General features: G+C 32.7%; 2 protein-coding genes across 2 annotated transcripts; both read right to left on the bottom strand.

Annotated features, from left to right (window-relative positions):
* Positions 1-6,682: 6,682 nt before the first annotated feature.
* LOC109244295 (rhamnogalacturonate lyase-like) lies at positions 6,683-12,572 on the bottom strand. The gene is made up of 16 exons (XM_019411359.1): positions 12,475-12,572; positions 11,988-12,063; positions 11,683-11,801; positions 11,543-11,578; positions 11,330-11,446; positions 11,107-11,226; positions 10,435-10,570; positions 10,116-10,286; positions 9,849-10,001; positions 9,641-9,747; positions 9,226-9,316; positions 8,967-9,108; positions 8,033-8,192; positions 7,798-7,914; positions 7,577-7,703; positions 6,683-6,919 (listed from the first exon to the last, which is right to left on the bottom strand). The coding sequence occupies exons 1-16, from the start codon at positions 12,570-12,572 to the stop codon at positions 6,683-6,685; spliced, it is 2,007 nt and encodes a 668-aa protein (XP_019266904.1).
* Positions 12,573-14,204: 1,632 nt separating this feature from the next.
* LOC109244301 (probable rhamnogalacturonate lyase B) lies at positions 14,205-25,645 on the bottom strand. The gene is made up of 16 exons (XM_019411363.1): positions 25,539-25,645; positions 25,248-25,368; positions 21,460-21,535; positions 21,095-21,216; positions 20,963-21,013; positions 20,750-20,866; positions 20,099-20,218; positions 19,610-19,745; positions 19,363-19,533; positions 16,830-17,095; positions 16,648-16,738; positions 16,385-16,526; positions 15,684-15,843; positions 15,459-15,587; positions 14,743-14,869; positions 14,205-14,644 (listed from the first exon to the last, which is right to left on the bottom strand). Exons 2-16 carry the CDS (start codon positions 25,334-25,336, stop codon positions 14,402-14,404), a joined length of 2,040 nt encoding a protein of 679 aa, XP_019266908.1. The 5' UTR covers positions 25,337-25,368; positions 25,539-25,645; the 3' UTR covers positions 14,205-14,401.
* Between the last annotated feature and the right edge of the window lie 6 nt (positions 25,646-25,651).

Genomic DNA, 25,651 nt, shown 5'->3' with positions numbered 1-25,651 from the left:
CTAAAAGTAGAATCAGTCAATACGACTGGTTCACAGAATAAACACAATAACGAAAAAAATTAAAGAAATCAGTGTCACAAACACGAACATCTAGGATTTAAGCATATACACGAAAATTAATCAAACATGTAAAGAAACCATTAGTTTAAACACTTGAAAGTAAAAAAAAAAAACCTTTTGAAGAAAACCTGGGACGAACCCTGAATTTTGGAAAATAACGGAATCGAAATAATATTAGCAAAACAAAAAATTTTGAGGAAAAAGTTCCAAATAGAACTCAGAACACTTCAGATCTATGAGGATCTGAACAGTCCTGGTGGTCATGGAACTAGGGTTTTCAAAAATAGTAGAGATGAAGAAACCTCTGTCACAAACCAAAGATTCGAACTAAAAATAGGAGGAAATCAGTACTCACAAACGAGAATGGCCCTAGACAGAGGGTATAGAAGGCCGGTAAGAGCCAGAGAACATACAGAAACTCCATTGCCGGGAGTTTCCTTCCGGTGACGGCGATTAGGGTTAGGGTGAGTTGAGAGAGAATTGAAGAGATGAGGGAGTCGAAGGCGGCAGAGTGTAACAAAATGAGTAGGGTTAGGGGTCATTTGGGTTAAAAAAGGTAAGAAGGAATGAGGGTCGTTGATCAGGGGTCTGGGTCGGGTTAGATTTAATTGGGTTGGGGTTGTTTTGAATTGGGCTTGGGTCAATTAAATTGGAGGGGGTCGATTTTGGGTGTGGATTAGGGGCTATTTGTTAAATACCTATTTTACTAAATAAAATAATTTTAAAAATAACTAATTAAATGATAAAAAATGATTTTCAAGCATGAAGGTGATTTAAAATAATTATATAATATTATAAAAATATAAAAGGCCATTTTGTGTATAGATAATGTAATTATGCTTATGTAGGGGCTATTTTTGCAAAATATGCAATTATAGTTTTTTTTTTAAAAATGCAAATGTAATTAAAAAAAAAGTGCAATTAAAATATTTGGACACTCTTATGAACATAAATGATGAATTTAGATGATTAAATCATCGCAAAATAATATGAGGGATAGTTTTGAACATTTATGTAACTAAAAATGTAGAAATAAATGGATTTAGGGTCTTGAAAAAATTGTAGAAAAAATTGTAAAACACTTGTGCATGTTTGTAAATGCATGCACAATTTTTGAAAGTATTTATGCATATTTAAAATATATGAGGGAAAAATTGGGTATCAACAGGTAGACCTAGGTATTTACCAAAATTTTCTGGCTGAGGGATGTTAAGTAAACGAGTTATAATTTGACGAGTATTAGTGTCTACATTTTCTAAGAAAAAAGTCTTTGATTTATGTAAGTTAATACGTTGGCCTGATTTAGAACTCAACTGATTGAAGATATTAATGATAGTGTGTGCGTAGGTGTAACGACCCGGCCGTTCGTTTTGAGAGTTATAGCTCTGTTCCCCCATTTTCTGCTTCTTTTGTGTTCTTCAGCTGTATTGTGACTTACCGGTTAGTTGGTTCGGGTCTAGAGTGATTTCGGAGTGAATTGAGACACTTAGTCTCTTATTTGGAAGCTTAAGCTGGAAAAGTTGACCGAATATTGACTTATGGGCAAACAACCTCGGATTTGAATTTTGATGGTTCCGATAGCTCCGTCAGGTGATTTTGGACTTAGGAGCGTGCCCAGATTGTGATTTGGATGTCCGTAGTAGAATTAGGCTTGAAATGCCGAAAGTTGGAATTTTGGAAAGTTTGACCGGGAGTGGACTTTTTGATATCGGGGTCGGACTGGATTTCCGGAAGTTGGAGTAGGTTCGTAGTGTCATTTATGACTTGTGTGCAAAATTTGAGTTCAATCAGACGTGGTTTGATAGGTTTTGACGTCGTTTGTAGAATTTTGAAATTTCAAAGTTCATTAGGCTTGAATTCGTGTGTAATTCGTGTTTTTGATATTGTTTGAAGTGATTTAAGGATTTGACTAAGTTCTTATCGGGTTATAAGACTTGTTGGTATGTTTGGATGAGGTCCGGGGGTCTCGGGATGATTTCGGGTGGTTAACGAACTTGACGTTTGATGTTGCAGGATGGCTGAAGTTGTGCTGCTTCTGGTATAACCGTACCTGCAGAGTGGTCACCGCAGGTGCGTGCCCGCAGAAGCAGGAAGAGGGGCACAGAGCGGGCTAGGCGAAGTGAAGCTGGAACCGCAGGTGCGAAGACTTTCCCGCACCTACGAGGCCGCAGATGCGGGTATTGGGCCGCAGAAGCGCATGGGCGCTGGGTGAGGGAGCTTCGCAGAAGTGGACGGCCCATCGCAGAAGTGTGTCCGCAGAAGTGGTTAAGTGAACCGCAGGTGCGGTTTTGCTGGGCAGAACCTATAAATAGAAGACTTCGAGATTTTTCACTATTTTCACATTTTGGAACTCGAATTTTGGAGGATTTTAAAGTGATTACTGAGGTAAGCTCCTTGTGCCCATTTATCTTCAATAATGATGTTTACCCACTGATTTTACACCTAGTTGGTGAGTTTTTGAGGTGAAATTTGGGCTTTAGGGCTTGAGAATTGGAGAGTGAATTTTGGGGATTTGGAGGACCAAATGGTGTCGAATTTTGATAAATTTAGTATGGTTAGACTCGTGAGTGAATAGACTTCCGGGTTTTGTGACTTTTGTTGGATTTCGAGACATGGCCCCCGGGCCGGGTTGAGCCAATTTCGGATTTTTGGGTCTAATTTAGTAGTCTTCTTGTGGAATTGACTTCCTTTAGCCTATATTGATTGTATTGTACTGCTTATGGCTAGATTAGGGGCATTCAGAGGCCGACTCGTGAGGCAAGGGCATTTTGGAGTAGCGTTTTGCCCGGATTGAGGTAAGTAATAGTTATAAATCTTGTCCTGAGGGTATGAAACCCCGAATTTTGTGTCGTGTGATTATTTTGGAGGTGACACACATCTAGGTTTCGGGCGTGTGGGCGTGCACAGAAGGGATTGTGACTTGGTCCGTCTCGTGAGACTGTAATGTGGAATAGTTTACTGTTAACTACGTGTTTCCTATGTTTTATGGAGATTTGACTGAAATTCATGTTAGAAATCATGCTTAGGCCATATGATATCACTGTTGGGGCCTGTTGGAGTCGTGTACTTGTTGAATTAGCTGCAATTTGTTGTCTTGTACTCGGTCATGATTTTACTTACGTACTATACCTCTATCTCTTCTTATTCCTTGTTGATACATGTTATTATCTCTGTTTGGGCTGATTTATATGATTTCCGAAAGCCCGAGAGACTAGGGAGCTTGATGACTGAGTGAGGCCTAGGGCCTAATGGTGAGATATTGATACCATAGCACGTGAGTTGTCCGTGCAGCACGTGAGTTGTCCGTAAGGATCTTGATTTGATATTATAGCACGTGAGTTGTCCGTGCAGCACGTGAGTTGGTTATGCAGATTATAGCGCTTGGGCTGTAGGAGCCCTTCCGGAGTTTGCACACCCCAGTGAGCGCAAGTACCTATTGAGCGTGAGTACTGAAGGCTGAGAGCCGAGTGATTGAGCTGTTGAGATGAGTTGAGTGACTGTTGCCCTGAGAGGCTGTACTTGCTTTCATTTGTTGTTGTACTTAGTTGTTATCTATCATTGTTGTGAAATTCCTGGAAGTTTTTATATCCGGTCTACTTGAACTTGAAACTGTATAAAATTGTCTTGACTTAAACTGCCGGATTTGAAAGCATGTCTATTCTTCACTGAAATACTGAAATGAACTATACTTTTATAGCTCGTCACTGCTTCTCAGTTCCTTATTTGTTTCTGTTACTCACTGAGTTGGTTGTACTCATGCTACACCCTGCACTTCATGTGCACATCCAGGTGTGTCCGATCACGGAGGACATTGATCTCGTGCGTGGTCGATTACCGGAGATCTACGAGGTAGCTGCCGGCGTTCGCAGTCCTTGTTCTCCTCCTTAGCTATCTTTCTTTTCTGTATTGACATTTAGACACAAACAATTGTAAGCATTGTTTCTTAGACTAGAGGTCTAGTTGCTCATGCCTTGGTGACCCTGATGTTTGGGGCTATCTTTCCGCATTATATTTTGAGTTTAACTCCTGTTGTTATGAAAACTTTGTTAATAAAAAGCTCTTGGTTTATCTTTTATGAAATATCGAAGTATTTGAAAACCGGCTTGCCTAGTACCATCGAAGGCGCCACTACGACAGGTTAGGGTTTTGGGTCGTGACAATAGGGGGTGTCTGCCTTGGCCAATAAGATGAGGTCACGGGCAAAGGGTAAGTGGGAGCGTAGTGGTGCGTTCCTAGTAATTTTGACAGGTTTCCAAGTAAGGATGTCAACATGATGTTCAATTAGTCGAGATAGTGATTCCATAGATATAACAAAAAAATACGGAGAGAATGGATCACCTTGTCATATACCTCTTGACGGTTGGAAGAAAGGGGTTGGTTTCCCATTGATGAGTACGGAGATTGAAGTAATGGTAACACATGACATGATTAGATTGATCAAGGGTAGTGGCACTACTAGAAATTCGGGAAAAATCATCCAAAAAAATCGATCAAAGTAGGTTGGTAATGGCCAATAGCCGTCCAAAACGCGATCATTAACGTGTGGTCGGTATTTTGAAGGTCGGAAAGGCATACCAACAAAAGTTGGTCGGAGTCGGTCAATTAAATTAAAAAAAATTATCGAAAAACCCGACCAATCCGACCAAAGTCGGTCGGTATTTTAGTTATGTAATTAAAAAATGCTCCATCTGGGAATCGAACTGGGGTCTGTACTGTGGCAGGATACTATTCTACCAGTAGATCATTGGTGCATTTTGTTTTAAAACTGTCTTTTATTTCATTTATACTCTTTAATTGTATTTTCGCACGAAAATAACCGACCAATGTCGGTCGGTTTTATAAAAAAAAAAATTACCGACCGAATTCGGTCGGTTTTTTAAGATGACCGGCCGAATTAACCGGCCGATTTCAGTCGGTATTTTTAATATTAATTTTAATTTATTTTAAATGAAAAACCGATCAAAGTTGGTCGGTTTCGTGAAAAATAAATTTCGCGGAACTCAAAAATAGTTTCTCGCATTTGTGCGCCAAAGAAAACCGACCAAAGTTGGTCGGTTTCGTAAAAAAATTAAAAAATAAAATATTTTGAAAAACCGACCGACTTTGGTTGGTTTTTTGGCCGACCAAAATTGGTCGATCGACCGCGGTCGATTTTTGCCGAATTTCTAGTAGCGTGGGAAGTTTAATTGTCGAAGTGAGAATCTGATAAAGGACCATTCTAATCTGTCAAACGCTTTTTCTAAATCGATTTTGATCATCATATTACCTAGACGACCTTTTTGCTTACGAAATGAATGGATAATTTCATGTACAAGGATAGCATTATCTATTGCTCTACGTCCAGGGATGAAGCTGCTTTGAGGGGTTGATGAGTTTAGCCGGTACAGGTCTAATACGATGAACGGTAATTTTAGTAATAATTTTATAAATAGTATTACAAAGATAGATAGGGCGATATTAATTAATTATTTCAGGGTGAGATACTTTGGATATGAGAGTGACAAATGTTGAATTTATGGCCTCAGTGATAGTAGAGGTTGTAAATATTGTGTTACAACGTCTTTTGTTTGAAAATAAGTTATACTAGTAGCTTTTAGAAGAGAATACAAGTTGTTGCTTTTCTTTTAATCGTTTGGTATTTCAAACCTCATTAATTCAAATTTATATTGTGTATATAACTTATTTAATTTAAAGAAAAAAGCTCCCTATCAAAAAAAATTCTATTCTTAGGGCTCAAATTCGAAACTTCTTATTAAGATTGAAGACTTGGTGAAAATTATTTCCTATGTTTAAAATCCAACACAAAAGAAGTATTTTTGAGTACTTAGTATAATTTGAAATAACTTTCTTTGTGGAAAATCCTGAGAAAAAGGTCAAATTTCAATATATTAAATTCATGGATAAAGATGGACACATAAGGAAATATAAGTGCATCTTTAAGAATTTGTCTGTCAAACACAGAGATTTACACCACTAAAAGATAATACATCACATTTGATAGTAACAACTTCTTTTCAACAAGTTTTTGTACAAAACCTTTTCTTTACAAGAATTCTTCAAAAAGCTTCAAGATATTTTCTTCCAAAAAAAAGGCTTTTAAAAAATGGTACAAACAAGAAACAGCGTTTCAAAAAAAAAAAAAAAAAATTGACCAAGAAAATCGAGAAATGACATTTTATTAAAAATATAACAAATATTCCTAGGCTCTTTATTCCAAAGGCAACTTTAAAAAAAAAAAAAAAAATTTAACTTCTTCTTGATATCTGAAAAAATTACATTATGGACCACAAAAAAAAAACAACTAAAGTAGACAGGAAGGAATAATAAGTATCAAATCAAACAAGCTAATAAGGCAAAGACTAGCTAAGAGATAATTATAAACGGAAGACAACCAAACAAACAAAACTAAGATTACCAACGAAGAGAGAAAATTTTATCAGGCTATGGTAACAAAACATTATTCTCGAGAAAAATATCCATTCTCGTAAAAAAAAAATGAATACAAAAATCTAAAAAAAATATGACTACCTAATAAAAAATTGATTGCGCACATAGCTACTTTTAAAAATAAATCTATCTATTTCTGATCATCAAAATCCTCTTCTGTCCCCACAATTTTTTTTTATTGTGGAGGACCTTCAAGACGAATATAGTCATACATTAGTCCATTAAAAGGACCATTAGCTGAAGCTTGCTTCAAATATATTATATTTTCACCAATTTGAAGTATAGTCCCTGGAATTTGAATATCAAAGGTCATGTACAAGCCATGAATTCCATGTCTGGCTATTGCATTACTTTGCCCAATTTGTAAAGTATCAAACCATGGCCTTGGTTTTGAGGGAGTGTTTATCCACACCTATAAATATATAAATAAAAATAAAAATAAAATTACATTTATTGTTATGGAGATATAAAGGACAAACTAATGGGAAAAAAAAAAGTAGACAACAACAACAAATTCAGCATAATCTCATAAGTAGAATTCGGGGAAGGTAATGTGAACGCAGACCTTACCCCTACCTTGTAAAGGTAGAGAGGGTATTTTCGATAGACCCCCGGCTCAAGGAGAAAAGAAAAAAAAAAGCAGTAACAACAACAAGATAACATGATAAGATAACAAAAACGAAAGAAACAACATGTAGTAGTAGAAATCTAAAAATTCAAAAATAATACTAATACTACTGGTATGAAAAAAGAGACTGAAAAAAATAAATTGATATTGTAAAAATCTATTTCTAGTCAAAAAAAGTAGACTGAAAATAAATTTATTTACAATATCAATGTACTTTAACCGGTTATAGCAGCACTATTTCTACTATGTTACCGATCAATACTTAAATAAAAATTATATGTAATTATCTTATAATAATTTGATTCATGTGTAAATAGTTATTAAATCGTCAATGCATAAAAACTTAAAACTTAAATTCGTTAAATTTGTTTATTATTTTTTAAAATTATTCCATAATTTTTTTTTCTTTATGAATTTTAAAAAATAAAAGATGTTACATACTTGCAAATGGCCATAGGATGCAGAAGCCAAAGCTATACGAAGATAGTAAATGCCATTAGGATCCACATTTGTGAGATCAAATGAAATTTGCCATGTTGTTGGTCCATAAGTATTGTCCAAATTTCTCCTGCAATATTAAAAAAAAATAAAAAAATATTAAAACATACAATTTATACACGATTAACAAAATATTAAACGAAGAAATTATACTGTCTAATCACCTGGTTACATGGGCAAAGAACCAATCTTTTCGATAATCACTAACGCCAATTTTGTATACTAAATCTCCATTAGGATACAAATCCGCGTAACGATTCCATAAACCATATTGTCTAAACCTGTAATTAGAAATAAATGATAATGAAATTAATGTATTTATGAAATTCCATATTGTTGAGTTTTTGTTTTGTGTAAATAAAATTGATAGAAAATTAGGATTAATTAATTGAAGCTTACTTATGTACAGTAGTGTTAATGTACAAATAATTCTGAAGACCAGGCAATGGATCAGGTATAAAGAATTCAGCAGCTGTTCTATCAGGGAAGCCAATTTCCCATAGAGTTGGACCATTTCTTGGAGCTTCAAAAACTATTTGACCTAAATCTATGTTATTTCCTGCACCAAATAAATCAAATTTTTGTTAGAAATTATGTCATAAATACTCCCTCTGTTTCAATTTATATGATTAGAGGTGTCAAAATTGGCCCAGAAAATTATGACCCGTTCAACCCGTCCAAGATTGGGTGGGTCAATGACCGGTTCTTTTGTTGAACTCAAACCATCTTGACTCAACCCCTTTCGGCCCATCTAAAATTGGGCTATCCCAGATTGATCCATGAGTAACTTTGCTAAAATATCTTTAAAATATATTTTTTGGTGAAGTAAAAAAGTCTTATTTAGTAATTAAACAATTCATAAGAAAATAACGGATGTTAACTAAAGTTAGGATTGTTACACAAATATCCTGTCAGATTCAATGTTTACTTTTTCTAGCCGGTATACATCAATTATATATTGATTATACATAGTTATATATGTATTATATGTAAATTAGACAGATATTATACATCCGTTGGCTATTTTCAATTTTAAAGATTAGGTGGGCTGCTATTTAGCTAAGAGTTTGGCGGTTTGGCTATGATTCAAATTTATCATATCTTGACCCAATCCATCTCAACCCAAGTATCTTTGGGCGAGTCAATGACCCACCCACTTATTGACTTAGCTCATTTTAGCCCACCCAAAATCGGCCCAACCCGCCTATTTGACACCCCTATCAATAATATGATAGGCTCTTCATATTTTATCCTAATCATGACATGCTCTTATAGCTATAGAAACGAGATTACATGTATTTTTTTTTAAACTTCATTTTCAGTCGAACATTACCTGGTGTAATGGATATATAAGAGGAGAACATGTAATCTCCAATAATTCCAGGAACCCAAGAATATACACCATAAATTCCAGGTCTAACATTACTTATCATGAAATAACCAGAATCATCAGTTTGAGTCCAAAATTGATAACCCTGTCAATAACAAATAAATAAAACAGCATAATAAGAATATTTTTAATATAACGTTAGTGATAATTAACCATATATTCAAGTTTCTATATATAGAAAATATAGACAAAAAGATATTACCTTGGTCTCACTTTGCCAAGATCCTACAACTCCAGGATTAGCAAGTCCAATATATGCATTTTTTGCAGGAAAAGGATCTCTGTTTATGTACCTAAGCGACATTTATAGAAACCTTTAATTATTTTACCATATAATTATTTAAGTTATATCCATTGACGATGTAAAGAATTTACACCATTCGTTACTTGTAATCTGTAGTTATTTTTTAAGCAATTTAATAATATAAAACCTTTGTTAAGTTGTTAGTATATAAATGTTAAACTCGAATATATATCACTTCCTAACTAGAGAATAAGTAAGAACTTAAAAAAAGATATTATATATGATTATAGACATATCAAACATTCACCGGCTATTTTTAATTTAAGAGGATGGGCGGGTGATTATTTCGGTTAATTCTTTAAAAATAAATTACCCGTCATGGACCACTAATTGACCACTAACTGAGCCCCTTTCATTTGCATGGGGATAGTCTATTGATGCTGGAAAATCATATGGCCATTTTGTAGTTTCTTCATTCATCTGCAAAAAATTGACAAAATTTTAGTGTTTACTTTATATTTTTTTAAATGAATATATTTATTAAGTAAAATTAACAATACTAATTGAGATTAATTAATTACCTGTCTTTTGGCATCTTCCCAAAGTACGGTATGATCAATGCCAGAATCTGAGTTAACATAGAAAAATACAGGGCCAAAAACCTTTCTCCATGCCTCTCCATTTGTTAGTGAAACTCCCAATAGTGGTGCTGCATAATGACTACTGAAAAATACCTGTACAATAAAAAGGAGATAAATTGCCCAAATATTTATAATAATTTTTATTTACAATATTTTTTTATAAAGTTTAACTTCAGTACATTGATAGCGTAAAAATTCGTTACTTACTGCCATAGATGTTGGACCAACGTGAGAGGTAAGATCTTGCTTCATAGGACCACCATTGCAATATTCATAACTTGGGGAAATTACCCAAAATCCCATATGTGGAGTATCACTTATCCATCCATGTACTTTAATATTTTTAATCTCATCCGAGTATTGGTACTTGTCATCCACCTAAAGAACAACATCAGTATAATTTAACTTGTCATAATAAATTATGAATCTATTTATTATTGTAAGTTAGTTTAACCTGATTATTTATATTATTAGTGTAAACTCGACAATAAAATATCTTAGTTGAATATTGGAAAAATATTTTTACCTCATCTTTGAGTTTAGGGTTGGATGGATTTATGAGTTTAACAGCTTCTTTAAAATCAAGTACTTGGCCACTTGCGCGATCCTCTTCTGATGGCATTATCCTTTGCCTATCGTCTGATATTGCCATATAATGGAACCTAGTCATAAATATAAAATTAAAAGAAAAATAAAAAGGTCACCAAATATTACACAAAGTTAATGTCCAACAAAATAAGTACTGTCCTCTTCAATTATGCAAAAGACTTTAATTTAATTTGGAATTGACTTGTCAATGACACACGTATATGTGTATATAGTATTAGATATTGCATAGTTCAAGAAATTTAATTTTTGGAAGCATTAAGCAGTAAGTCATATTTTCACTAATAAAATAATATACACATGAAAAAGTCAAGGGGATATAACATATTAGCAAATGTTGCATAATTCATGCAAATTTCGAAAGCATTAAAATAGTCTCGTCGGTAGTATTTTCACTAAGGTGAGTCCAAATATAAAGAAATATACATATGAAATAGTCAAGGGGATTCAACAAATAGTAAATTTCGACATATTTGCACAATATAATATTTGACGAAAGGGTGTTAATTGACTCCTTTTGAATAAGTATATATATATATATATATATATATATATATATATATATATATATATATATATATAGTGAACTTACAGTGACTTGCTGAGCTTGAAAGCAATTCTAAGTTCATCCAACATAACATCAGGCCATCCTTTCAAGTGTTCAATTATTCCATATGAATAAAATCCAGAACTCCCACGCAGCACTATATACCTATATATACATATATTTATTTTATTACAAATCAACCTTTTATCCCCAAGTAATTTCAGTAAATAATTAAAAGTATTATTAATTTTCTAAAATAAACCCTCACCTTTTGTCAACATTTAGAGGAGCACTCCCAGCATCCAAAGGATTATATGTTTTTGTGAAAGAAACTTCAACTTTGTTATCATCTTGTGCTATTACACTAAAACTTGACGCAAATAGCCTGCCCCAAAAAAAAAAAAAAAAAAAAAAAAAAAAAAAAAAAAATTAGACGTGAAAAATCCCATTTTGTTTAAAAAAAATAATATAAAAATCTTACGTGTCAAAACGACCGTTCCACACAGTATCCCAGTATCTGTATTTTGATAAAAATAAAAAGAAATAATTTTTATACCGAGTAATTTCTAAATCTCTAAATTAATTATAAAAAATAATAATAAAAATAAAATTGTAGCTAACCCCCTCTGAGTTTCTTCCAAGGGTTCTAGGAGATTATCGATCCCGTTATATTTTATTCCAACAATTGCTCCAGTGGGATTTGTTAGAGAAAGTTGCAGAATGCCATTATCAATTACCACCTAATAAATAAGTAGTAAAAGATTAGCTAAATATATATATATAGAGAGAGTTAATAAAATCTTAGGAACAAGTGGTAACAATATTTGATCTTGATAAAACATAAGTTTCAATGTGAATTTGTTTCGTATAAAATAATCCTAATAATAGAAAAGGTGCAATATTAAATATATTTAAAGGGGTTTTACATAGCCATTTATGATCGTCATTGTGACCGGAGGAGAAACTTGTTGCAGTTTTCGACTCTCTTTGGATAGATTATTCCTGCAATTTAAAAGAGAAAATAAAATTTAAATAAATAAATTAGTCGTTAATTTCAAGTATCATTGGAATATTACACCTTACAATATGTATAAAGAAAATTATGGACGAACTAATTAATAAGGACATATGCGATAACTTAGTCACTTAGTATGGTATTTTCTTCTTCAATTGTTAATGACTTTATACGTTGGAATAGTAATTATTAGAGATGGATAAAGAATTTTGAGTTTATAGATTATGTATACTAGAAAAAGCAGTTTATTGGATTCTTGACTGAATTGTTTAAATATAATTTATAACTTTCTTAATACAAATATATTAAGTCCTAGCTAAAGTTATTGGGTTTTGCATGCCGAACTCGTACCTAAAACTCACATATTTAAAAAGAAAAGAAATAATTTCTAGTAGTACCTAGAATGTTGCACCTTTGAACCATTGACAAGCAATAAAAATTGGAAAACAATAGCAAAACACCACAAAACTATTCTGTTTTGCTTTTTGAACCCCATCTTTTGTATGTTTTAACACTGCAACACAACAAACATCAAAGTTAAAGAAAATCCACGAATATTGTCATAAACCATGCATGCAAAAATTACGTCAACGTTAAATAAATGAATTTAAGTTATATACAATAATAATATAAGAATACAGATTTAAGTGTAAAAATCTACTAAAATTACAACAAAAAATATATATGTACCCATAACTTTAAGAAAATAATGGATTCAATGTTAAAAATCTTAAAGATTTAATCCATAAAATTTAAATCCTGGATCCGCCTCGACTATAATGGACTATTACTCTACTTTTTCAGCTTACGCTATATAAAGAGTAACTATTATTGTACGTCTACTTAATATGATGATGTAAAAAAATTATAAATTGTTCGTCATAATTTTGACTCTAAACAAAAACCAATGAATATTATCACAAGCCATGCAATAAAAAACAACCATAACACAGAAAAATTGAGAAATAAAAAGAGTGAAAGACAGATCGACGAAGAGAAATTTTTATGTGAACCTTATTAAGACACAGAAAAAACTTCTCTTCTAAATTCAAAGTGGAAGAACTAGAAAATAATTAGTGAAAAGAACAGACAATTTCTGTGCATATATATAGATCGTTTGAATTTGTATTTATATAATATGTAATAAATGGTTAACTACAGTATGGTCTTATTAATTCCTTATTTAATTTCTTCAAATTTAGCTTCATGTAAGATGCAAAGTTTATTTTTTTGTTTCACGGTAAAACGGAAATTAAAGTTGAAGTTTAGTTTTATTAGCTATTTAAGTATTTACAGCTAACCATGGACATATTTTTGTCAAAGTCGGTTTGGCCGGTTGGCCCAAATTTTGGCAAAATTCCAGTTATTTATGATAAATTACTATCCTATAAATTGCACAATATAACACATAAGGGAAGAAATTTGTAGAACTAAGAGAAATTTAATTTTATACTTCTTTGGATATGAACATAATGATTAATGAATATAGAAATTTTTGTTCAATAAATAAGGAAAGTTAACAACAAGTCTGCGGTCACAAAAAAGGAATGGTTTACCTTCTTTAGTTTTTTTCCTGTTTACGTACCTAGATTTATAACTGATAATTGAAAAATAGTCACAGTTTCAAAAATAATTAAAGTTTAATTATTCTTCATGTACAAAAAAATCTGAACAAAAACATTGTTAAAAACCCGAAAATATTCCGACATAATATGCTGGAGTTCGGGTTTTTAACATGAGCTTCCAACATAATATATTGAAATTTTATAATGTGTCGGAGTTCCATCATAATATTCTGGAAGTTTATACGCAGGAGCTCCATTATCCCGCATATTATGTTAGAACTTTCCGTGTGCTGAAGTTCCAGCATAATGTGCAGGAAGTTTATACGTAAGAGCTCCATAATCATGCATGAAACTTTTCGTGTTTAAACAAAACAGTGCCTATTTTTCAATGACTTTGCAAATGCTAGCTATTTTTCGATTACCGATCCGAAAAATGACTAGTTCATGCTATTTTGCCAAGCGTTTCTATATTTCTCTATTTTTGGTTAAAATTAAATGTCAACGTGCTTGAAACATAAAGCTAAAAGAAGGGGGAAAAAAGTTTAAAAGCTTAAGCACATTACTAGTATCATTTAAATTTTTACTGGTTCAAGATTAGTAGATTAAGCTACCAAAAATTTACAGGCACCTACTAATAAAACATCAAACAAATAGGCACAATCAACTTTTCTTGAGCATTCAAATTCTATCAACATCTACAACCCCAAAATTTCCCCGTTCCGATTTCATCTATAAGTTTAAGCTCAATAATTCCTCCGGATTAATAACTTTCTGGAGGGCCTTCGAGACGAATATAATCATACATAATTCCTCTCCAAGGTCTTTCACTTCTAGTTTGCTTGAGATACATAACATTGGTTCCAAACTCAAGAAGAGAACCAGGAACATTTATAGTATATAGCCAGTATATTCCATGAATTCCATGTCTAGCTATCGCGTTATCCTTGCCGATTAACCCTGTTGTATAGTAAGGAGCATCTGTGTCTGGGTCATTAAATTGAACCTAAAAACAAAGGAACATACACATGTAATTAGTCGAAAAACTTATGATTATACTCGGATAGTTACAAGAAAAAGGATTGAGAAGATATTAGTTCATACTTGAAGTTCAGCATCATTTGCTGAGGCTAATGCTAGTTGAAGAGTATAATTTGCTGATTGATCAACATCATACAGATCAAATAGAACTTGCCATGTAGTTGGTACATAAGTCTTGTTTCCATCATCACTGTATAATCAAGGTCAGAATCAAGACTATATAATAAATTAAAATATGCAATGTTTTGTTAGATCTCTTTTATTATATGGTCCATATTCCTTAGAAAGTATAATGTGGAAGGTGTGTTCGATACGACGAAAGTCATTTTCAGGTGTTTCATGAATAATTTGGAGCCAAGGGTCTACCGAAAATAGCCTCTCTGCCTGTACAAGGTAGGGGCCGGGTAAGGCTACGTACACACAACCTTCCCCAAACCCCACTTGTGGAATTACAGTGGGTTTTTTTGTTATTGTTGTTGTATTTTTCATGAATAATGGCTTCTATCATACAAAGCACACTCGGCATGTGGCGGAGCTACATAGCTCCAAGGGGTGTCAACTGACACCCCTTTGTCGGAAAAATACACTGTAAGGTAAAAATTATATACACTATGTATTGAAATCCTTTAACTTCTTTATTTATTTACTTTTTATAATTTTGACACCCCATAGTGAAAATTCTAGCTCCGCTATCGACACTCAGATCTTTCACTTATCATGCAAAGGGAAGGTTCTAATGAAAAAATGCGCTAAAGTGTGTAAAGATGTTGTGAACATACTTGTAAATATATCGATTGACATGAGCAAAGAACCAATCTGTTTGATAGTTGCTAAATCCAACAGTAAAAACCAAATCATCATCAGGGTATATCTCTGTATACCGATCCCATAATCCATATTGCCTGAACCTGAAAAAACCAACAAAATACATTTCTAATTATGAAAAAAACCAACATATATAAAAACTTGATAGAATATCGCTATTTGAATGAAATTTAGCTCACCTTTCTGCATTATTTACAACATATAATTGGTTCAGAAGTCTTGGTTGTGCATCAGGAATGAAGAATTCAGAAGCAGTCCTTTCTGGAATTCCTATTTCCCACAGTGTTGGACCATTTCTTGGGGCATCGTATACGAGAGTTTCTACTCTCGTTCTTGATCCTGCTTTATCCATAGCCATGTTAATGTAGTAAAAACTAATATTTACTGCTGTATTTCAGATCAAATACTCCCTCAAATTTTAGTCTGTTTCAAAAAGAATAACACCTTTTTATACTACTATTTGGAAATCTTTAACATCAAGCTTTCCATTTTTTCTTTAATGAAGTGCTCTTATACGCTATAAGCCCCAGAATTGCCATAGCCAATGGCGAAGCCAGGAATTTCGCGAAGGGTGTTCAACATTTAATATACACGTATAAAAAATAACTTTTGACCTATATACACAATATAAGTTTGCATATACACAGTATAATTTTTCGATGAAAGGTGTTCGGTTGACCACCCTTCAATGAATATGGTTACGCCACTTGGTCATAGCATCCTTAAAACAACATGTTAAAAAGGTTTCTTTCTTGAACTCTCTGAATGGAAGGAGTGTCTTATTTATTGACCAATAATTGATGGAAAAATAATATTGACTTTGAAATATCAACTCAATATTTGATGCAAATACAGGTGTAATTAAAACTAATTTGCAAACCTGGGGTGACATTGATGTATGCGTCGTACATGTAATCTCCAATAAATCCAGGGATCCAAGCATACAAGCTATAATTTCCAGGGATGACATTATTAATCAAAAAATAGCCCTCGGTATCTGTTTGAGTCCAAAACTGATAACCCTGAAGGAAAAAAAATACATAAATTTTTTCCAATTACAAGTAAAAGCTGGAAATTCACAAAGGATGTAGTAATTAACCATAAAAAGAGAAAAGAGTTTTAAAAAAGAATAAAAAAGTTTACCTTGTTTTCCATTTGCCATGATCCAACATCTCCTGGAGCAGCTAATCCAATGAAAGCTGAGTTTGCAGTAATAAGCTTATCACTTACATAGCTGCAACAAAAAAGAATTCTAGCTTCTTGATCACCATTTATAATTTAGTCATTTTCTTATATTATAGTAGAGCTATTTTAAGTAAATGTACCTGTCATGAACGAGTAATCTGCCAGTTACAATACCCCGTTGATCAGATCGAACAAAATCCTCCGATAGAGGAAAATTAAATGGCCAATTTTCAGTTTCTATGAACATTTGTTCTTTTGCGTCGGTCCATAGTGTAAGAGTGTCTAGCTCATCAGGTGAAAGAGAGTTTAGGTAGGTAAAAACAGGGCCAAACACCTTTTTCCAGGGCTCTCCATCTCTAAATTTCAGTCCCAAACTCTCTCCAGCATAATGTGTACTAAAAAACATCTGTTAAATATGTTATCGCGATTAATTAGTACTAGATAAGTAAGTAATCTGGTCCGTGTTTGACCAGAAGGATAACGTTAAGTACTCCACATTAACGGCAAATAGAATTGATCAAATTCTGTTATGTGTGACTCATAGTGATCATTTATCAATACTTATATATAATCTGGCCCATATTTGACCATACGGATCACATTCTTCTTCTTAGGTCACATTCGGTTGATATCGGGGAAAAAATGAAAAAATGACACTATATAACAGCTTTAAAAATATTAGCCGAAAAAATGTATATTTTTTGTACATACATACATTGTTGTATGCTATATACAAATTTTAAACATTTTTTCGGTTCCATGATGTAAATAGTTTTGGCTGCGGGCTAAAAGTGACCTTTGCCCAAAAATATTAAGCTTAATGATGATAGGCTATAATTACGTATTTTAGTCGATTATTACACTCTAATTTACTGCACTTTAATTGAGTTTGAGCTTTAATCGCTAGTGTTTTGCACTAATTGTATATTTTATGCCTTGTAGGAATGATTCCGAGCTATATAGATGTTATGGAATGAATTCAAGTGATTTGGAGCTTAAAATCTGAGTAAAAGCCCAAGGATACAAGCCGGGATCGCGTTTGGGGGTCAACGGATGATAGTTAGAGCAAACGAAGACTTCAGTAGGCAGATTGCGCACTGTCTAGTAAAATAGATATAACTTTTTTCTCATAACTCCATTTTGGCTCCACAATATATGGTTGGAAAGCTAACCCAAAGGGCTACAACTTTCACGTTTTATGTTTTTCCAAATTCCAAACGGAACAGGGTGAAAAGTGCGCGCCCAGATGCGCGGTCGTGCTAGTTTTAGCGCGCCCAGAAACAGAACACTTGTCAACTAGCGCGCCCAGATGCGCGTCCAGGTGCGCGACCGCGCTAGTTAAGCCCGGGAAAAGTGTCCTTTTTCACATTGGAGAAGGTATAATTGTTTGGGCTCAACCCTACTTGGTATATATACATAGGAGAACGTTTTTTAGAGTAATTTTTTACCAAGGAAGAGCACAGGGCCGCCGTGGAGGCCGGGTTTTATCTTTTCTTCCACCAACTTAGTAATTTTTATGTTTCTTTGTATGATTTGTTGTTTTGCTACCATGTCTATGTGGAGCTAAACTTCACGTTCTAGGGTTGTGGTTCTTTCATGACTATTGTTATTCGGATATCGATTTTGATTTCTTAGTTTATCATATTGGTTTATTTATTCAATCCTGCACTTAATTATTTGATTGTTTGATCACCAATTTAATACTATCTACGAATCTAGAGTTGAACTCGAAAGTGGGAATTCTAGATTGCATATAGGATTGAGTAGAGCAAGTTCTTGAACCTGGGCCTCGGGGAACGGATTCGCGGTTAGGATAGACATATACCTAATTGCCTTGCTTGGTTGATTTACAGGAATTATAAATGCGTTCTTGTTGATTCTAACTCCATAGACATATAGGCGTTAGGTTAGCTTGAATAGGCGAGTAAGAACTCGACAGATTCTTATGAGCAATATTAACCCTGTCAACCAATAAACTAGGTAAATTAGTTAGTTAATTCAATTGAAGAATACAATAGGAATGTTAGATAGCCCATAACCCTAAATCGTTTTCATTACATTGATATCATAAAAATCTGCTCTTTCTCTATCCAAAGTTCATTATTTGTTTTTATTTATTTTAATTAGTTTAGAATCAAATATTTCTAGGTTTTATTCTTGTTTAGATAATTAGGATCGTCTAGTTTAGTTAATAGTTAATCAAAAGTTCTCGTGGGATCGACATCCGACTTTTAGTCACTTTATTACTTGACGACCGCGTATACTTGCGTGTGCGTTTGGCCGCAACACTTAATATGCACCCAATACACTTTGAAATTCGTAGTTTTTGCACGATAAAAATGACAGCAGTTTATTGAATTAGATGAAAATTTAATCGAAAAATAGTTTAAAAAAATCATTTTTTTTTATTTTTATATATGGATAAGTTGTAAAAGTTGTGCAGGCTAGCCCTTTTTGGACCCTTTTGAAAAATAGCCAGAGTTTGAAAATACGTTGAAAAGTAAACACCATAACAGTGCCATGGATTTCAAACTTAAACAAGTGAAACATCCGAGATACTGCCCTGATTTTAGAATGTTGGCTATTTTCAATGATTATTCAATCTATGACTATTTTTCAATTACAAGTCCAGAAAACGGCTATTTTTTAAATTTACCCGGAGAAGTTACTTACATTGAGGTTTACTGGGCCGGTATGAGAAGTAAGGTCTTGTTTAAGAGGCCCACCAGTTCTGAACTCATCGGTTGGTGTGATCATCCAAAATCCGGTTCGTGGATTTGGGCTTATCCACCCATGGACCCGATTATCCTTGTTCTCACAAGAATATTGATATTTGTCATCAACCTATATACAATATTTTCGAGTAAATAATAAAATTAAAGATAAGAATTAAAAAAATACTTTAGAATTTGAAATTTACCTCTCCTTTGATGAAAGAATTAGTTGGGTTTGTAAGAAGAACAGCTTCTGGATAATCAAGTTTTTGGCCCATTTCACGATCTTGGGCCGTTGGCATAACCCTTTGCCGTTCATCTGAAATTGCCATATATTGGAACCTGCCCCAAAAAATTTAATAATTAATTTTAATTATTTAGAAAAAAATAAATAATAAACCATACCCCGCCACTCGAGTGGGCCCCATAAATGAATTAAAAAAGAATACTAAAAGGCAGCCCGGTGCACTAAGCTCCCGTTATGCACAGGGTCTGCGGAGGGGTCGAACCACAAGGGTCTATTGTACGTTGTCTTAGCCTGTATTTCTGCAAGAGAATGTTTTCACGGCTTGATAAAGAATACTATAATACATAAAATAGGTGACTAAGGGAATTTACCAATGATAGACAATAATAAAGGAAAGAAAAAAAGAGAATAAATAATATTGACATCTATAGTTTTTATATTTACTTACAACTCTTCTTTGAGCTTGAAGACAATTCTTCCTTGGTAGACATCAATATTTGGCCATCCTTCCAAACGTTCCAAAATACCGTAAGAGTAAAATCCAGAACTTCCTCTTAGTATTATAAACCTACGAGCTTAGAAAAAAGGAAAAAATTAAGTTTGGTAAAACTCGATTATTATATATCTTAATTACACCACAACAAATCACAAATGAATCTCTTAAATCACAATCACAATAAATAGTTAATAGCATCATTTTATAATGGATGTTTGACTAAATAGCTCCATTTTCGTCCATAAATGAGTAATTAATGACAATTTTTCTTCTTGGAATAATAATGACATAATAATAATAATAATAATAATAATAATAATAATAATAATAATAATAATAATAATAATAATAATAATAATAATAATAATAATAATACATTCTTAGTGTTATAGTCACATCATTTTTCTCGTTCTTTTAAGAAATTCGGAAGTATTATAAAAGCCATGGAAAAAAGAAGCATTAACAACAGCAAGAGAATGAGGTAATCGAAGTAAGAGGAATAATTAGTAATAGAATAATAAGTGTAAGAAAATACGAGAATAATACTAATGCATTTAACGATTATTATGGCAAAGATGAAGGTACAGAGACTTAAATTACCACCTTTTGTCAATATTCATGGAAAGATGTGAATTATTTAAAGAATCCCAAGTCCTTGTAAATGAAAGCTCCACTTGATTTTCATCTTCCATAATAACATTAAAATCTGTTGCATGAAGTCTGCATATCAGAAATAGAAATTCCTTTTAGTTTATGATAATTTGAAAATGCATTTTACGAATCAAAATTTGTAGGAAAAAAGAAAATAAAACGTACTTGTCAAAAATTCCTGGTTTGTCTGGATTGTTCCAAACAATATCCCAATACCTATTTTCATTTCAAGAATTCAAATAAAATGAATAATGTAAAAAAGAAAATTGAATTAAATAGAATGTGTAAAAAACTTACCCTCTATTATCATCTTCATTTTCATCTTCCAATAAATTATCAATCCCATTGTATTGTATTCCAGTGACCATTCCTCCAGGAATAGAGAAAGTGATGTTGAAAATTCCATTATTAACCACCACCTTTAAAAGAACAAAAAATAAGATGGAAATATAAAAGGGTTTTCTTAAAATAAAAGAATAAAATTTATATCAATTAACTTTATTTCAATTATTCCAAATTAGTAGAGTTGCCTATATGTTCATCAGCCACCATTTTTCATTTTTCTACGAATTTAATCTATGAGAATGAGTAAAAATTAAAAAAAAAAATTATATATAAAAGGAAAGTGGAAAGCTTTAAAAGGTGGTAAAAGAGGATATTACATAATCTTCCAATCTAAGCAATTGTACTGGTGGAAAAGACTGCTCGTCTAATTGGCTGTTTTTCTTATTTATTTTTCTGCAAAACAATTTCCCAAAAAAGAGCAAAAATTAGAGACCAAGCAATAGTGAATTGAAAATGATGGAAATAAAAGAACGCAGGCTTAAACTATTATAAGGACACAGATTAAACACAATTACTAGTAAATGAAGTGAAATTTCTTTTAATGGACCAAAAACAGGTTGTGGTACAGTAATAAATATTCTTTCATCCTTAATCAGAGGTTACAGGTTCGGACCATGGATATGAAATAGCCTTTGTTAGGGAGCGGTTTACCCCAACGTAGGATTTCCTGGTACGAATCTAAATTTATCAGCCCCTAACACAGCTCCCGACTATCCAATCGAAAACTTAAAAGAACTCTTTTAAGGCTAGAAAATTATGTCCCAATGCAAGTATCGAACATCGGATTGAAAACCACGAAAAAATTTTCTTTTAATGCTAGAAAAGACGAGAAAAAGGGCAAGGGCAATGTCTATCATTTTTGAGCCTCTAAATTTAGGGAAACTATAAATTTAGTCAACATTTGGCATAAAGAGTCACAGACACCAACGAAAAGTGACATCTCTCATTCACGGGTTCTCTTTAATTTCCAGTACATTCTATCTCTTTAATATCATTCTTTTTTACCTTTTCGTTTTTAATTAAACAAAAAACATCTGGCTCTAGTTGGTTGAATAGTTATGGAGTTTTTCTTAAGGGCCAGGGGCCTAAGTCGTTCTATTGTTCTCTACTTAAATAAAATAATGTCTTGATTCTATAATGACGTTCCACGTTCTTAACTATTATAATAAGTAGTTATCTTATTTTCTAGGTTAATAGTTCCAATTTTTATAAATAATTACTTGCAAATATATTTTCTATTCTTATAATGAGATTTTTTTCTAAGCTTACTTCCTTTGGTCCATTTAATTAATTTTTTGGTTGTTTTAAGGAATGCACTTTTTAACATTAATTAATAATGAAATGATCATATTAACCTTAATTTGTTCATTGAAAACATAACAAATTACTCCTAAGTTATTTACTCCAAGAGCAACTTTGAAAAAAAGAAATTAAATCCTTCTTGATAACTGAAAAAAAAATCAAATATTGTGGGACTATCAAAAAATCAAGTAAATTAAACCGGAGGGAATAATATATAGCAGCCCTATAAAATGGGGACAGCATTTTTAATAGGGTGATTCCAAGAAATAGCATATACTCCATCCGTCTCATATTAATAGTCGTGGTTAATAAAAATAGTTGTCTCAAATTATTTGTCATTTTAGAAGTTTAAGACAAAATTGATTGTTTTTTTTCTTTTTTTACCCTTAGTAATAATTGTTCTTGAAGATAGAGATAACACATAGACAGTGGCAGAGGCAGGAATTCTGCTAAGGGGGTTCAAAAAAGGAATAAGTTAAAAATTTAAAGAGATTGTAGCTAGTGGGAAACTGGGAATTGAACCAATGACCTCATGATAGGTTTGAACCTCCTTGACCACTAAGCCATGCTTTTGGGCTATGAAAAAGGGATTCAAAACAAATATATAGAGGTAAAAATCAGATTTTGCCTTATATATATATAGTGTAATTTTTTGGCGAAGGGGGTTTGGGTGAACACCCTTGTGCCCCCCTAAATCCGCCCTGCACATAGATAGAATAAATATTCAATGAAGAGAGATTACATCTTAAGACATAATTAAGGATAGAATAGTTTAATTCCTTCCCTAATTAATATTTCTTAAGGGGCGTGTTAAAAAGAAAGATAATATGGGACAGAGGGACATAATGCACATTATTAAATGTCATCTCAAGAAGGCCGGAATACCTTTCTTTAAAGTTAAGGGGTTCACATATAAATTCAAAGTGGTTGGAGAAATTAGACGAAGAATGTAAAGAGAGAAAATAAACCCTTTTTTCTCTTCTCTTTTTTCTTTTTGTTCACGAGATCTTATTGTGTGGTGTGAATGTTCAATAGGAGTAAAAAGAAAAACATGATACGATAGGACCATAAATTCGGTGAAAATGTTCAATAGAAAGATGACAAATTAGTTCATATGAGAACAAAAATAAGTGTGTGAATCTGAAAAGGCAAATTCTTAGACCACTTTTCGCCACTCGATCACATAAACAATTGACAAGTGTCAATTGCTCAGATACGTTGCGACATTTTAAACAAGGAGTAATTTTAATTTCTCAGTAGGCAATATATGTAAACTATTGGGAGAAATTTAAAAATAGTCAGATTTACAATTGGTCGTTCAAAAAAACCTCAGTTCCAAAAGTAATCAAAATTTAGTCACTTTTCATGTAAAGATAAATCTGAACGAAAACAATGTTCAAAACCCCGAAAAATATGCCAGTATATTATGCTGGAGTTCCAGCATAAGTATACTTGAACTCCAGCATATTATACTCGAGTTCCAGGATAAGTATACTGGAACTCCAGCATAATATGATGGAGTTCCAACATAAGTACACTAGAACTCCAGCATATTATACTGGAGTTCCAGCAAGTATACCGGTCCAGCATAATATATTGGAGTTTGGAGCACCAGTGCTCCAGTCTCCAATATATTATACTGGAGCCAGCTAAGTATACCGTTGCAGCATAATATGCTGGAGTTCATACACAGGTGCACCGAACTCCAGTATATTATGTTGGACCGGTCTCTGTTACAGCAAAATAGTGGCTATTTTTTATTGACTTAGTAAATGCTGGCTATGTTTGAATGACCAGTCCGAAAACTGGCTATAAATGCTATTTTGACTAAACTATTAGAAGAAATCTATGACTCACATTTCTATTTGATGTGGGACTTTTTAATACTTGGTAAAAGGGCAACCTTGTGCATTTCGTATTCAAGCAAGATCAGGGAAATGATATCGAAAAGATATGATGTAGACAATCTACCTTAATATAAGTATTGGTGTCTTTATTCATAGCTTTTTTATAGTGCATCAAAAAATAAATATTTATATATTAGAAACCTAGTTGACATTAAAAAATTTATTTTCTCATAATGATATTTTTTTTATTGCCAAAATACTTTATGATATATTAAAGACCACAAATCTTTTTGTGTGTCAAAATTCTTTTTAACTGAGAGGGAGGAATGTAGTTAAATGAAACCCATGAGTTTTTCTTTTCTTTTTTTAAGGAAAAGAAAAATACAAAGAGAAAAAGGGAAAGAAAAGTAAGAACAATAAATAAAACAGAAATAATAAATGGAAGAGAAAAAATAAGGTGTTAATTCTCCATCTCACCCTTCAACTAGAAGTTCAAGTGTATTAAGGTACAGAGAATTCCGAAATTAGATTAGCCACTAAACCCAAGTAAAACCCCACAAACAATTTTCAGTTATTAAGATTTTGACTCGTCAGTTGCATCTCAGGATAGTGGATTAGTGGTTAATAATGTTGGAAAAAATAGCGCTTAAATTCCAGCAAAAAAAAAAATTTAATTGATGTTTATTATTTCCATATGTTCAAGTTTTTGTAGTAGAGTTATATGATTTCAATACCGATAAAAGATAGCATATATAAATGAAATAGTCGAGGTAGACCCAAATACCACCTTTAAAAAAAATCAAACGCTTAACTGAGCAAACAACAAGATGACAGAAACAAATATTAAACACACAAAACCTTAGTCTTCAATTTCTTAAATTAATGCAGGTCAAATAGCAGAGTACTAAAAATGAAATTATTATAATAAAACTTAAAGAAAGGGAAAGAATTCTAACTCTCTTGTTAATGCAGATTCAGCCAACAAAAATATCTGAAGAAAAATGCCCAGCAATCCAAGAACACAACTCCATTCTCTCTTCTTCATTTTTCTCACCTTCTAACCAGTTTTTTCACTTCCTGTAAAGCCACATTTACACACACACACACACACACACACACATATATATATATATATATATATATATATATACAGATTAGTTAAAACCAGAATTATTTTCTTGTAAAAAACGAAAAAGAAAAAAAAAAAAATGTAAGAAGAAACAGAAACAGAAAAGACAATGCATAACCTGTGTATAGAGTGTGAAGAAGCAAGACAAGAAGCAAATGTTCTATGGTTTTTTCAGGAATAATTTTCTTGGGATTCTTTAGTATTTTGTCTTGTTTTTTTGACTTGGTTGGG

This window comes from Nicotiana attenuata, unplaced genomic scaffold, assembly GCF_001879085.1.
Source record: "Nicotiana attenuata strain UT unplaced genomic scaffold, NIATTr2, whole genome shotgun sequence".
Taxonomy (NCBI): domain Eukaryota; kingdom Viridiplantae; phylum Streptophyta; class Magnoliopsida; order Solanales; family Solanaceae; genus Nicotiana; species Nicotiana attenuata.
This window is presented reverse-complemented; position numbering and strand designations above follow the sequence as displayed.

What these genes read in the sequence shown, in the direction of transcription:
- LOC109244295 (XM_019411359.1), bottom strand. Translation starts at nt 12,572, where the DNA reads ATGGGGTTCAAAAAGCAAAACAGAATAGTTTTGTGGTGTTTTGCTATT. An exon ending in ACCCTAAACTCAAAGATGAG is followed by an intron (nt 10,287 to 10,434) that starts GTAAAAATATTT and finishes GTTGTTCTTTAG; the next exon opens with GTGGATGACAAGTACCAATA. An exon ending in CATCCTATGGCCATTTGCAA is followed by an intron (nt 6,920 to 7,576) that starts GTATGTAACATC and finishes ATATATTTATAG; the next exon opens with GTGTGGATAAACACTCCCTC.
- LOC109244301 (XM_019411363.1), bottom strand. Translation starts at nt 25,336, where the DNA reads ATGAAGAAGAGAGAATGGAGTTGTGTTCTTGGATTGCTGGGCATTTTT. An exon ending in AATGAAGATGATAATAGAGG is followed by an intron (nt 21,014 to 21,094) that starts GTAAGTTTTTTA and finishes AAATGAAAATAG; the next exon opens with GTATTGGGATATTGTTTGGA. An exon ending in AAACCAGGAATTTTTGACAA is followed by an intron (nt 20,867 to 20,962) that starts GTACGTTTTATT and finishes TCTGATATGCAG; the next exon opens with ACTTCATGCAACAGATTTTA.